The sequence below is a fragment of the Pempheris klunzingeri genome, chromosome 1 (genome assembly GCF_042242105.1).
Source record: "Pempheris klunzingeri isolate RE-2024b chromosome 1, fPemKlu1.hap1, whole genome shotgun sequence".
Lineage (NCBI taxonomy): Eukaryota > Metazoa > Chordata > Actinopteri > Acropomatiformes > Pempheridae > Pempheris > Pempheris klunzingeri.
This window is the reverse complement of record NC_092012.1, coordinates 32,251,394-32,265,683: the sequence shown is the minus strand read 5'-3', so window position 1 is coordinate 32,265,683 and position 14,290 is coordinate 32,251,394. Positions and strand designations below refer to the sequence as shown.

General features: G+C 40.4%; 1 protein-coding gene across 2 annotated transcripts in view; it reads right to left on the bottom strand.

The window, feature by feature from the left end:
- Nucleotides 1-14,290, bottom strand: part of cdh8 (cadherin 8) — a 93,839-nt gene that overhangs the window by 26,031 nt on the left and 53,518 nt on the right. For both annotated transcript variants that reach the window (XM_070855432.1, XM_070855512.1), the window contains exon 4: nucleotides 5,856-5,975. In XM_070855432.1, coding sequence (XP_070711533.1) covers nucleotides 5,856-5,975 — 120 coding nt within the window. The remainder of the gene's footprint in view (nucleotides 1-5,855; nucleotides 5,976-14,290) is intronic.

The window sequence follows — 14,290 nt, the reverse complement described above, 5'->3', positions numbered from 1 at the left end:
GCAGCATAGCATAGAATAACAACATACATTTAAACATATTCAATAGTTGAGGTCTCCGACACCCTGACAGAACCATTGTGTCATTTTGTATCTGCCATATTCGATAGTGGATTTCTGAAACATGTCATTAGTTCCAAATCAGGTGTTGCAAACATCCCACTCTATGGTCTAGTTTACTCTATAAAGAACAGTAATTCACTAAATGAACACCATACTGTATTGAAGAAGACTTGAAACTAGCACCCTAGACCATAACGCGTTTACTGAAGTAATAAATCAAGTAAGAAGTCATTTTCTCATAGACTTTCATACAATCGGACTGCTTTTTGGAGCCAGTGGAGTCTTCACCTTCTGGCCAATGGAAAGAATGCAGGTTTACGCCACGTCTGCATTAGCTTCGCTTTTCAGATTCAGAATGGGAATGTCCACCTCTTTATACAGTCGAAGCTAAAACCACACACAGTATGTAGTGTATCGTGTCACTTGTCCTAAAGATGTATGTGACACATGGGATACACAGAAAGATGTCTGAAAGATGGAGTGAACACACGTCATCTAAACAAAAAGTCTGTCACCATTTGAAACCATTAACATGCCCAATTAAATATCCTATTCTATTAGATCACAAATGAACATTTTGGCCCAAATCCTTACTTGCTGAAACACACGTGAGCTGTTAAAGTCCTGGGGTTTAGAATTTTATTTAAATTGATTCATTCATCGTGATGTGAAAAGGTGCAACGTGCATGTTTAAAGGGGTTTTTAACCCCAAAGTAAAGACACATCACATGACACAGCAGTGAATCATGCCTACATGTGTGTTGACTATGCATGGAGAACATCAAATGAGAAAAGTTGATCTAGGGGAATAAATACTTGACAGAGAGCCTTGCTGCATTCACTCCACTGTGTTTTTCATTGTTACTGAGTGAACCACTTTGTGTTTTCCTTTACATCAATAAAGGCATTTCCACTGTAAATTGTTGCAGAAGAGGCTCAAAATGGTGCATACATAAAAAAAATTAAAAAAAAATCACCAGCATGCAGGAAATTAAGAGTTTGATGTTCAAAATCCCCCCCCCACCCCAGTGTTGAAATGAAACCTCTGCTCTTGACAGCACTCTACAGGTGTGTGCACCAACTGTGTTTTGTTGAACAGTGGCAGCCGAATGATGTTAACTGTCGTAACACTGGAAAGGTAAAAGAATATTAAGTGTTTTGTTTCTTTACAATTCAATGTTGGCACTGGGTTGATAAAGGGTTGGTCAGTAACAGCTGCATGACCGAACCTGTAATAGATTTAGGTTGCTTATATATTTTGGCTTAAAAGTGATGCCATGTTGATATTCAAGGTCTAGCATTAAAGCTCTTTTAGTGTGAGGGTAAAGTTGGTCACTTGAGCAGCAACCAAAAAGAATATTTTTTTTTTTTGTCCAGGTGCAATCTGCATTAAGGCAAGCCGGGAGGTGGACGGCACGTGGTAGAGACGCAATAGGAAACGGCTCAGCGAAGTAATAAGCTACTTATATTAATCACATTACTTCGCGTTAGCACATAAAAATATACTGGGATAGTTCCTCATGGAGAAGTCTTAAGAGAGTTTATTCTCTCCTTCGCAGGATGATTCAGTGGATAGAGGGAGAGAGGTTGGTGTCTGTTGCCTGGTAGTGTATCTCAGAGAAAAGGAGGAGGATCTTTTCAAAGCACACTTGGTAGGTAAATAAACACTTAAGTTCAGACCCTCTGTGCTTTGTGTTACTCTCGTTTTTAAATATGATAACTTAAAACTCGGAAATTATTCTGACCAGCTTATTCCAGGACGGTGAAATGCAGGTTACAGATGAAGTTGCAAAGATTGTGGTCACCAGAGGTGCCGTACAGCCAACCTGAGGATAGTGACTGAGAAAACAGAAGTCCTGACAGATCTGCATGTACCAAGAGCCTGTGCCTTGCTAACAGAAAAAAAAAAAACTGAAGGAGACTTTTGAGGTATTTCAGAAGATTCTCCTTGACGTAATGTTTCTTAAAAATAACTTGCTGTCCTAAAAAACAAGTGAAGAATTAGGCTGCTGTTCTCAAGTTCTGCAGGGAATATTGCACTATTATATATGTAAAGTTGTGTTGACACGAAGTCACCACTTCATTGGATCCACCAAGACCTGAAGTAAATCTTAACGTCTTCATGATGGTTCTTATGTTCAACGTCTCAATGTTTTGTCCACTGACACAGTTTTAGAGAGGACTTAATTCAACTTCATGTTCATTGTGGAGGATGGAGGTTGTGATGTGGAACTGTATTGCGTTATACTGGCAGGTGTTTCTAATAATTTGTTCACTGATGTATATGAAAAATAAAAGAGAAGAGAGAAGAGAATTTAATGTGATGGTTGTGATCTGCAGCATTAATCTGCTTTAATCTGTTTTGTGCATTTTCAAATTTCTGATATTTACATTTTATTTACAGCTACTTTTGGAGTAAAATGAGTATATTTCTATATTCTTCTTGGTGAGTGCATGTAGCCGTTTGCTATGTTTACATTTTTGCCAACAGCAGTAAATGTATTCACTCCATCATAAAAACTGGGCTAACTATATGTTGTTATTCTGAATGAAATTAATAAAAGCAATTAATTGATAATTATCAAATTACCAATACTAAAAAAAAAAAAGAACAATTTGCATCGACATTTTTGAGACGGATGGACGTAAACTAAACTGTTAGATAAGCTTAAATGAGATATCATCACCACAGCATTTAAATCAATATTAGGGTGGTTTAAGCCTTCGAAGAAAAACGTGCTGGCTGTACTAAACTAATTGGGTTAGTGTGACTATATAAACCGCGCAGGAAGTACTCACTAATGAGACGGCGCTACTTAAAAAAAGATGCATGCAAATTGTTACCTTTTTTTTTGTGCCACTATTCTTTTTGAGAGTCTATTATGTCTTTGGTCTACGCAGTAAAAATGCATAACGAGTCTGAGTTTAGTGCAAGCTCTGACTGGCGCCAACAAGGTAGGTCTACCTCTCCTGTAGTCATGCAAACAAATGAACCCATAAATAAAAAGAGCAACACAAACAAGTCACTCGTGCTCCCTCTTCAACGCTGACACACACACAAACATACTTCAGTCATCCTGCTAGAGGCAACACCCTCATCACTGTTGATCATCGTTAATTATTCAAATTAATTCCTAATCACTGAAAAGGGAGGATAGACAAACACTCATTTCCATAGATATTTGCCTCAACTTTTTTTTTTTTTTTCACCGACCATTAACCAAGTGATGAATTGGGCCATGATGTTTATTTATTTATTGAATGCTTTTCATTTCCAATGTGGCGTTGTAAGTGTCAAACGCATTCTAATGGTTGTTTTCCCCTTACCTTTTATTTTTCATTAACATTCATTAAAACATCTGGCTCACTTGAATGAGCCATCTGCATGTGCTTCCCGATCACACAAAGCATGAATGCTAATCCTTAAATTGTCCGTTCAGACTATTTTCTATAGCTACGTTCCGGCTGCAGATGCTTCGAGATTGGGGCGCGTATAGTAGAGCAGGACGAGCCCGATTTCTATGTGTCGAACTGAGCATTCATCCTAATTATGTACATAAATTTTGAGACTCCCTTTCTTGAAGCTTGTTTATTGTGTGCTGTTTTCCAAATTGTGAGCAGTCGATTTCCATCTCATTTCTTATTAATGTAATTTCACCATTATTTAATCATATTGCTTACAGACACATGTTTAAAAAGTCAGCTGAAAAAGCAATTAAAGATGCAATCTGGAATCTGTTTTGAGATAACTTTATGCATGATGACACTGCTGAAGAAGTAATTATTATTATTATTATTATTATTTTGAAATCATAGCACAATGATGTTACACAGCAGCGTGTGAGTACTGGCCCATTTAGCATTTAGGGCGACCAATCAGTTAATAGAAACATGCAACTCAGTGATGCCCAGCTCTGCTCATATGAATTTTATAATTTTGTAGTTTTAATAATGAATTTCAAACAGCCCATTGTTGAACCATACAATGACGATCAGTTGACCCAGCTAAACCAGGACAAACAAGACATGTGTCCTGATGAATCACACTGATACAGGCGTGCTTTTTTGTCTTCGCCCTCCTACGTGCGTACTTCCTGTTGCGAACGGCTACACATGTATCAGTGTTATTCGGCACGGTCCTGCCTGCTTTCATTATGAGGACTATTTTATAATGCAGATTGCAATCACATGTGAGCAATATTGTGTGCATGTGATACTTTCCATTTGTGATGCCTTAACTGTGTGTGACAAGCCTGGCAAAGATCTGTGAGAGATCAACATGTCACCTTATTAAATGTATTTCAGAGCCACTGCGACACAGCACCCACATAGCATATCAGCTATGTGGAGGTTTTTTTTTTTCCTTACCATTTGGCTGCATTGTTTCATGCTTTAATTCAAGCTACCGACCCTTCATTTCAGCTGTAGAGTCCCCAGTAATGCATGACGTTGCCCCAGCGTACTGTTCATGTTCTGAAACATAAGTGTGCATGAGTGTGCAGCTGTAGAGGAAGGGAGCGAGCCCGGGAGCCTGAGTTAACAGCGGCCTCACGCAGCGATAATCTACAAGCATTTCAAAAAACAGATGGGCTGAGTTACCTGCAGTCCTGTTGTTGTTACACAACTTTTTTTAAGCAATAACCAACATTGTCAGCTCCCTTTTAGCGTGCATTTGAAAATGTTGTCCCTTACGGGCTTGCTGAAAAAGAGGTGAGGTTACATAATAATGTAGGCATTTACATAGCTCGTTAACATAGCTCCCACATGGTCCTCCTGATAAGTGCTTTTTTTTTTTTACTATAAATCCCTTTTTTGTCCTTTCAGAAAATGTAATAATTGCATTTTAAACCTAATTCAGAGCAGCACAGTGAGATTACCTCAGGTGGGCCAGCAGGTGTTGAAGCTGTTGCATCCTCACCTGCAGCAACCCGTAAAACCTGTAGCACCTGTCAGCGGTACAGTGTTCATCAAAAAGCTCGCTCACTCCTACAGCAACAGCTACCGTGATGTGGTTGTTCTAGTGATGCAGACCGCTTTATAATCTGCCACATCTAACTGCTTGCTCGACGCTGGCTACACTCTCAACGAGCAGCTGTGTGACGGGGGTCTGCTGGATGTACATACCCAAAGATAGCCCCCCTACTTAACCTGGTGTGACTTTGTAAGGTCATTTATCTAAGACGAAGCAGGTAATGATAAAGGACGGATGTTTGAATACGAAAAGGTTCTGGTCTGATGTTCCTGGCCTTGTCTAGAAGAAAAAAAGGCTATTGGAATAATCCTCAGATTCAATCACTGTCTCACTGTAAAGCCTATTTCTTTCCTTTTTCTCCCATTATGGGCGTGGCATTCATTCATTACATTTTGTAATACATTATGCTCTCCATTGGCTAGAAACAGACAAAGGATTTGCACACTGTATTAATAGCTCCCATTAAATTTAATGAAGCAACGTTTCGATCTCACAGAGATCTTCGTCAGGCTTTGTCAGGCAAACAATGAATAACAGCACAAAGAGCTTCTGCTTGCCCCACAGAGGTGTCCTCTTTTTTGTGTCTCCTTTTACAGTCATAGTGATCGCACCGGACCTCTGTATCATTCCCTGTGTAGCATTTGGCATGCTTTACATAGTACAGTACTAGTACTAGTGTGTGACATGGTCATCCTGCACTGCTGAATCCAGTCAAATATGCTTAGAATGGCTCCTAATGTGCGATGCTTTGTCTTCCAATCAAATGTAAGATCAAGATACACAGCTCTCCTGTTTTTAGAGCTTTAAATTGAACTGCACTTACCAGAGTTGGGGTCTATGGAGAAATATGGTTGTCCCTCCAGTATGCTGTAGACTAGTTTAGCGCTGTTCCCGTACACTGGATCATCAGCATCTGTAGCTGTTACCCGGGTAACTGGGGTACCTGTGGGGCAGAAAAACAGGAGTTAAGAACTGTTACTCTGTAGGCAATCATCTCTACATAGCTATGAACTGGAATTTGGAAGTGCTGAGCCAATCAGTATGAGACTACTCAACCCTCTGTGGGGTTGATTTGATTTCAAAAACCCAGTTCCATTTGTATCAGACATGCTTGATATTTTCTTCTTTTTTTTTTTTTTCTCAGATTTTTCAATGCATATTCAGCTGTGGTGCTGCAGCGTACGTAACATCTGAGCATCTTTATATTCTAATTTAGTAAAAGTCTACATACAAAGATTAAACAAATAACGTGGGCACCGGCAGCAGCTCAGTGAAATACAATGTTGGAAATGGACTATAAATCCGGTGTGAGAATTTAAAAAGACACTTCCCTGCTCTTCTAACAATATAACATTAACCACGCTTTTAGCTTTTTAACCCCACCCCCTTGTACATTTTAGAGTTTAGTTCTAAACTAAGCATGTATACCAACAACTGTATCTAGTATTGTGTCCCCCCCCAGGCCTTTAATATGTCTTCCAATCATGTGTGTACAGTTCTGCCGTCAAAGAGTCAATTGCTTGTGGCAAATGTGACATGACTTCAGATGAAGTATGGTATAATGGGTGTTTGGTCTAACTGAACAAACCAGGCATGTCAGTGTTGATTACTCATTTAGTCCCTTGTAATGCTAGCTTCCGCTGGCTATGTTAGCCAGTGTGCAAATCAACATGACAGTGATGGATGTGTCACATACTTATTGGAACACAGCAGGGAAAAGTAACCATGTCTGCTGATGGCCACTTTTACGTTGCTTTTCACAACTATCGGTCTCCACAAACTGCGGCCTTCTAATACACACAAAAGTCGTTTTGCATCACTTGAAAACACACTTGAAGGTTATAAGAGCTTTAAAAGCACGTCTTTGAGCCTCATCACTTAAAAGCCAACCCCAAGCCTAATACACACAGAGAACATTTTACATTTTGACAAAAAAAAAAAATTGCCCAATTAAAAATGTGGCTACATTAATAACTGCTGTTACATATATTCCTAAAATGCTAATCGGTTACCACTATTGCTTTAACACCAGAGCAATTAACTGTTACCTTCACACAAACAATACTAAATGTGGCAGAAATTAGGTTCTTTATTAAACCAGCTCTATGAGGTTTGCAGAAAATGCACGCAAGGACCTTCATCAATATACAAACTCTGCCAAAAGCTCAAGGCAAATCATAAAGCAGGCAAGATTAGTGACAATTCAATCCACCACTCGCTCTATTGTAAGGTATCAGGGAAAAAAAAATGTGCTGAAAAAGTTCACATAAAGAGATCATTAACGCAATTAAACTCATCCATTTTAATTCATAGTGACCTAGCTCCTCATCAGTCTCAGTGTGAGGGAGTGTGTGTGTGTGTGTGTGTGTGTGAGAGGGAGAGGAAGAGAGAGGAGAAGCTGACATGCTGACAGTGAGCAACACGCTGGCAGGAAGCTACAGATGGTATGGTAATTGTTTCTGTGAAAGATGTTTAGAGGTGTACCAACAACAAAGACAGACGTCCCTCGTTGCAGAAGGCACAGGTCCTGCCACTGGCACCCAAGTCTGTCCACTGCAGATGAAAAAGCTTGTAGTAAAGACCTGCACCAAGGGCCAGATTTGGCTCCGACATTCTGACTCAGAGGTTTCAGCCATGAATTAAAACATGAAAATAAAAAAGGCCAGATGTTATGGAAACACAGCCCCTGTAAAGTCTACAGCATGTAACTCACAAATCAGACATCTGTATTCAGTTGGCATATTGTCTTTTAGTGTCTGCAAACAGTGAAACAACCCCCTGCTGACCTGCTGACCAGTGAGCACCACAGTGGGGAATTAAGATCCATGTAAACTACCAGAAGCTCAAAACATCCCAGTACAAGCGCTGCAAAAAAAAAAAAAAAAAAAACACCACCACACCAAAGACGCTTCTCAGATCCATGTGGTGCAGTTTTGGAATCTATCTCTGTCTTTATGACGTCAGCTACACGTGTCAACCATTGATTAATAGTCACCGCTGTGTCTGTGGTCTTTTAAAAGCAAAAACAAAGCAAAAGCCACCTTTGCACTCTAACTGGAGTAGCAGTTCCACTGTTGCAACCCAATTATTTCACAGTGAGAGAGCCTCAAGTGGTCCTCTGAGACAGAGGTGTTCTAGTAATTCATAGTCTTATGATGACCCACGCTGTTATGTTGCCAAAGCTTACCTTGTAAATTTCATACCGCTTGTTACACCTCATGCCTTTTGCAGTGTTTAGATCACAGCAGATCAATGGGCTCTCTTTCTGTCTGTGTTTCTGCTTGCTGCGATAGCACTAGCAAAAAGCAAAAAAACAGCACGTTATAACTTGATGCCAGCTGCTGATAGACTTTGAACTTTCCACTGAATTGCCACTCGGCGCTCTTTCTCTCAATTTAGATGAAATAAAAACATGAGCATGGCTTTTTCCAGCTATCACATTTCAATAACTATTTACAGTGCATATCATTACATCGACCATGTGCAACAAGCTGCATGTGTACGTGCAGAATCACTTTAAATCTACACACCATATAGGATGACAGCTCCTGAAGTCATCCATGTGTACTGTTCACGTTTCTGACATAAAACATGTCATTATGTGGCAGTTTTCTTTTTCTTATTTGATACGAGGGTCTCAGAATAGAGGGTGTCTGTATGCTGTAGAGAATGTGAAGGGCTATATAAGTTGCCATTCCGCCCATACAAATAAATCTGACTTGACTTGACTAGTTAAGTAAATAAAATATCAAATAAATTGTTTGACAGAATGTAAGGAAACATAATTATATGAATTATACCGCACAGATGTGTACAATAATCCAAATTTGGGCGCTCATGCAGCAATGCTGGGAAGCAAATTATATCCTGTGTGCCATAGGTGTTTGCCAATTGTCAAATGAATAAAATGAGAGACAGCTAAGGAAATTGCACCTGCCTTTTTCAGATATACAGAGCCTTATCTGCCTTAAAGTTAAATTACTACTACTACAGAGGGAGAAGGCAGCCATCTACACATCCCTAATTATGAAAAGTACCTTCGTACTTCTAAAAGGTGTCTGACTATTGCAAACAGGCTTTATAAATTCAGTTACACTATGGACTGAAGAGAGGGAAGTAGAGGGTAGGAAAAAATCTTCATAAAAACAGTGGAACCGGTGAAGCATGAAATAGCTCCCTCTTTCTTTCCCTCCCACAGGGGTAAAATGCTCCTCACCACCCCTGATAAAAAAATGAGGGATTAGGAAAGCCAGTGTTTTGGTCCTGTTTCAAATCAGTGCAGATTAGCTCATCCTTCCCCTTGATAATGCACAGAAATTTCGGGGACACTGCAGAAATGGATGCAGCTGTAGGCCGGGCGATGGGCACGGGAACTCAATTGTAGGAGGAACATTGTCTCTGGCTTTTATTTGAAGCCTGTAGCATTGTGGTGATTACAATAATAGCAACACAACACCTATAAACTTCCAGGGATGAAACATCTGAATGGTTGCTAAAAACAAAAACCGTACTGTGAGGAATTAGCTATGTGAAAATCCTACAATGGAAAATTCTCTTCCACAATGCAACTGATGTCCTGCACAGTCTACTGAATTGCTATCTTTTTTTCTACACTAAAAAGTGTTAGTTACACAACATTCTTGGTCAAACCTGTTAGAGATGTGCAAGTAGGTGCAATCATGCTATTTCCTGTCTAAATGGATTAGTCTCACTTTTCTCCTGCTGTCTAGCAGATGCCCAGACACTGAAAGATTGCATATAACCTTGTCCTGGGAAAGCAAATCTCCCTCTGTTAGTTTGGGCAGTCGCCCACAGAGTGACACGCATTAAAATTGTATGAAAAAAAAAAAAAAAAACAGCTTGCATTTATGGTTGTTTTCCCACGCTAAGTGTAATCTCATTAATCACATCCTGTAGTTCACAGGATTTAACACCACACCAATAATTTAAACACATCATTTTCAAAGGATGCAATTACAGTATATGAGGCATTTACGTCAAATTTACAGCTGTTGTTTTTGTAGTTGAAGGGCTTCGAAAAGGGGGCCCTGGGATGAAGACATGGGGGTCTAGCCTCCCATTTTATCAACTGACAGAAATAATAGGGCACACACTTCCTATTTACTCTGTACACTGGCTCAGTGATAGGAAATCAATAGGAATCTTCCTTGAACCAGTTAGGGGATAAATTGTTGGATGCAGCCCGATGTGACACACAATGGCTGTGGAAGGACATTGGAGCTTATTTCTGTAACATATTATCCCACAGCGCAGCTTCATCTGTGTAGCCTGCTTATTTCCTTAGAAGCGTTGCATGTCTAATCAAACGGCGGAAGGTCATAAAGACGTAGCTTTGAGCCGTGATGAGACGCTCATGTGCGGACACTTACTGTACACTGCAGGGTGGCGCCGAAAGGAAATGAAGTTGAAAATTAAACACTACACTTGTCTGCAGCTTTATTTGTGTTGTTTCTCAGACGTCGTTTCGACTTGTCTGGAAATCTAACTTCAGATTACAAACAAATGTCCAAAATGCGAAAATTCATACAATGTATATTTACCGCAGCTAGTGGCATCAAAAGATGCTGCTGGATGATGAAATTAAAATGAGGGAAAGTGTATTTTTTCTTCTCATAATAGCATCAGTTTTGTCACGGCGTGTGTTTTGAAAAACTGGATGAAATTAAACAACAGTCCAAGAAATAGTTTTGCAAGGATATGGCTCACTTTATGAGATAGTCTGCAAAGTGCAAAACACTGCATTGAACAAATCTATGCCATATCTTCATTACAATATTTATTTGCACAGAGGTTCTATTTTCCAGTTGATCTAACAAGAACATGAGCTGTTTTTTTTTTTTTTCCCCCATTGCCCTGAATTCCCCCTCAGCATGCTTAGTACAACTCAGCAAACCGCACCACGGGGAAGCACTTTCAGCTCAAGTAGCATCATACCTATAATCACTCAAAAAATGTGTCATTACAGTTCATTTACGATTGCTGGAACACCAGACTTCTTCTCCACATTCCTCCGTCCAGCAAGCGCGGCAGCTGTGTAACATCTCGGCTCTGCTCAGCTTGGACCAGCTCAGAAGCGTGAAGGGTAGAAGACAGGGCGCATTCATATGTATGCGGGCACTGAGCCATAGAGCAGGGATATCACTGAGGCATGGGGAGAGCTGTGGGCTGCATGAGGCGTGGGGCTAACAGTGCCCTGCTGTGAGCCCTACCCGGGTAAAACAATACTGTTTATGTCTGACTGGCTTTACACTGCAGGGGGCGAAAGAGAGAGAGAGAGAAACTCAGGGGTAAATAGAGAGAGGGGCAGAGGGGCAATAGTGTGCAAATCACCACTGGACTCTTGGTGGTTTATTGCAACAGTAAGTTATGCACAAAACAGCAGTGGATGCTGATTTATGAACTCAAAACAAAAGGTAACGTTGCAGCCATTTACTATAGTTTTGCAAATTCACCATATCAAATGTATCAGTATGTCACTGAAGTGCACAAATACATGAATTCATTTAAAGAACACAACACACTATCTATTGATAACGTTACACGATAAAAATGAAGAATCAGCAGAGCCATTTTAATAACTGTACCAGCCTAATTCGAACAATGTATCAAAGAGCAACTGCTCTCATTCACAAACTTTGGTTTTACCCATTTGTTCCTAAAAAGTCCTGTCGCGGTCGAGGTACCATTGCCGTGACGTTAGACAAACAATAAATAGCTCGATAGTAAAAAGAATGAGCTCTCTGTGACCCTGTTAAGCATGCAAGTGCTAACAAATGCAATCATGATGCACCATATCTGTCTTAATCTAAATGTTGGTTTGTCTGGACCCAACATTTCCAAATCTGTTTTAAGTAAGTGGTCTGAAATGCAAAAAAGGCTGCTGAGCCTCTAACGGTTGTTATAATGTGTCATGCACTCAGGTGAATTTGACATTGTTTTGGAAAAATCTTCACAGATGACAGCGATAATTTGATTTCTATAAACACAAATAGACTTCTTGACTATTAGAAAATAAAATGTGACACGTGAAATGGCACCTATTATTGTTATTATTAAGAAACTGCAGACTGTTTTTATTGGCCAATCAGATCATAGTTCAAGAAAGCAGTATAACAAATGATGCGTCATTCATATTGATATAATTTAGAGGCAGACAGCAGTCAGTCTGTCTGTCTGTTGGTCAGTAAATATTCTTCAGGCTTTGTAACTCACATTTCTTACAACAGCACATTGCAAGCTAATGTAATGAACCCAAGCATAGTGAAAATGTAATAATGCATCCGATGGCAATGACTGTTTAAATGAGTCCAGCTTTCACTTAGCCACTGCCACCCTCCCCAGCCCCGCTTTTCTAGGTCAGAAAGATGGCGTGCCAAACCCTTTCTCTAAAATGGCTGGTCTGTGGGGCTGGACTGTCCCCTGATAGCGCCATTGCAGTGACAGGAAAGTGATTATGTATTGATCATGATCACATAGACACTGGTATAGCTCTCTGTCCTGTCTGCGGGCAGAGAGGATAATAGCTCATGATCAGACCGACAGAGTGACAAGCCGTCTCCTTCAGGCAGCGCCACCAGCACTATTTTTGGACAGTACCACCTATTTGATTGAGATGCATGCGCACGTATGGGGAATAACACAAGAATTAAGAGGCGATTAGTGCTGTGAGGCAGAGTATTGTCAAATACAAAGTGTAGCGCTGTGCTGTAGTGTGGCAGGCCAAAGCTCTTGATAACACAGAAACGGTTGTAACGAGGTGGAGAAAACAAGCGTGTCGAGGCATCCTTTCATCCATCCATCCATCCCCGTCCGTCTATTCTCTCAGAGGAGAAGATGACATACTTGGAGCACCGCCAGTTGATTTTCCTACAGTAGTCAAAGCCAGTTTTAGATTCCTGAGCTGCAGATGGGCATTTCTGGCAACGCTGCCGATGGGCATTAAGGGAAACCCTTAAACAAATAAGCATGCTCATAAACAACTGGCATGTGTGAACTTTTTGTCATTTGCCAATACTGCTTCAAACCTCCCACCCCTTCATTTGTCACCATTTTCGACAAACGCTCGTACGCTCCACAGCCCATGCTGTGACTACATCTCTTCTACCATGATGTTTTATATTCATATGAGCAAGATGTAAGTATTCCAGATTAAGGGAGGTACAGTGAGTAATTGCAATGCTGGAAAAAAATACATGGTGTCCCTCAGCCCATAAGTCTTCATAACAGGACTAATGCATACTCATGCTAAACTGTGTGTTTCAGCAGGGCTGCAGAACACAGCTGAGGAATGGGGCGATGAATGAAGAACACCCCGCGGAGGCTGAAACGATCAGGGTGTGCGTGTTTATTTCAGGCCCTAACACACTTTTCAAAATTAGACTCGGCGAAATACAACATGGTCCAGAGGAGGGCTTACAACAGGAAAAAAAAAAATATCTCGAAGATAAGATATGCTTGTCAGCATACAAGAAATTGTTCCCCAGAGCCAATGATGGATATGGGGCGCTGCGCTTTTGAGGAGGAAGGGGACCGTCACATTTAAGCACTTACATTGACACTGTTGTAGTACAATTACTAGTCTTTTTAAAGACTGAGAGGGAGCCGCCTCAGAGAAACTGAGGACAGTGTTTGTGTTCACGTGCTTCTTCACGTGTGTGTGTGTATAATATGTCTGCGTATGTACATGACATCCCTATTTCAAGGAGTCATCTACTGAGTCTGCTGCCTTGACAAGCCGTTTGCAGGAATGGCAGGAGCAAAATAATTAAGAGGGTCCTTTGTTCCCCACTGATGGCAGCGACATATGCCGCCATTTTAAAGGGTTGTGTCATTGATTCACTTTAATTAGTTCATAGGAAATGTGTGCAACATGCAGATAGAGTTCAGGACTGGAAGTCGAGGACGGAAAATTGGGCACTTCACATGTTTAATTGCTCCCAAGGCATTTACAATGGCAAGGTAATAACAAAGAATAAGGCAAAGTATATTGTCTAATGAACAATTTTATCATGGGTAAATGAACAAAATGTTGCTTAATTTGAGAACTCTGCCACAGGGGCAAGGGTGTTTAATGTGAATTATGCCTCCTCAATAAAAAAAGGAAAAAAAGGAAGACGGGAAAAAAAAAAAACCAAGTTTCAACATAATGCAAAACTGTGGTGGGAAATGAACTTGCGGTTAATATTTCTGCTGCACTACATCAGCACTAACTCCTCAGAGTGGTAAACCAGAGATCAA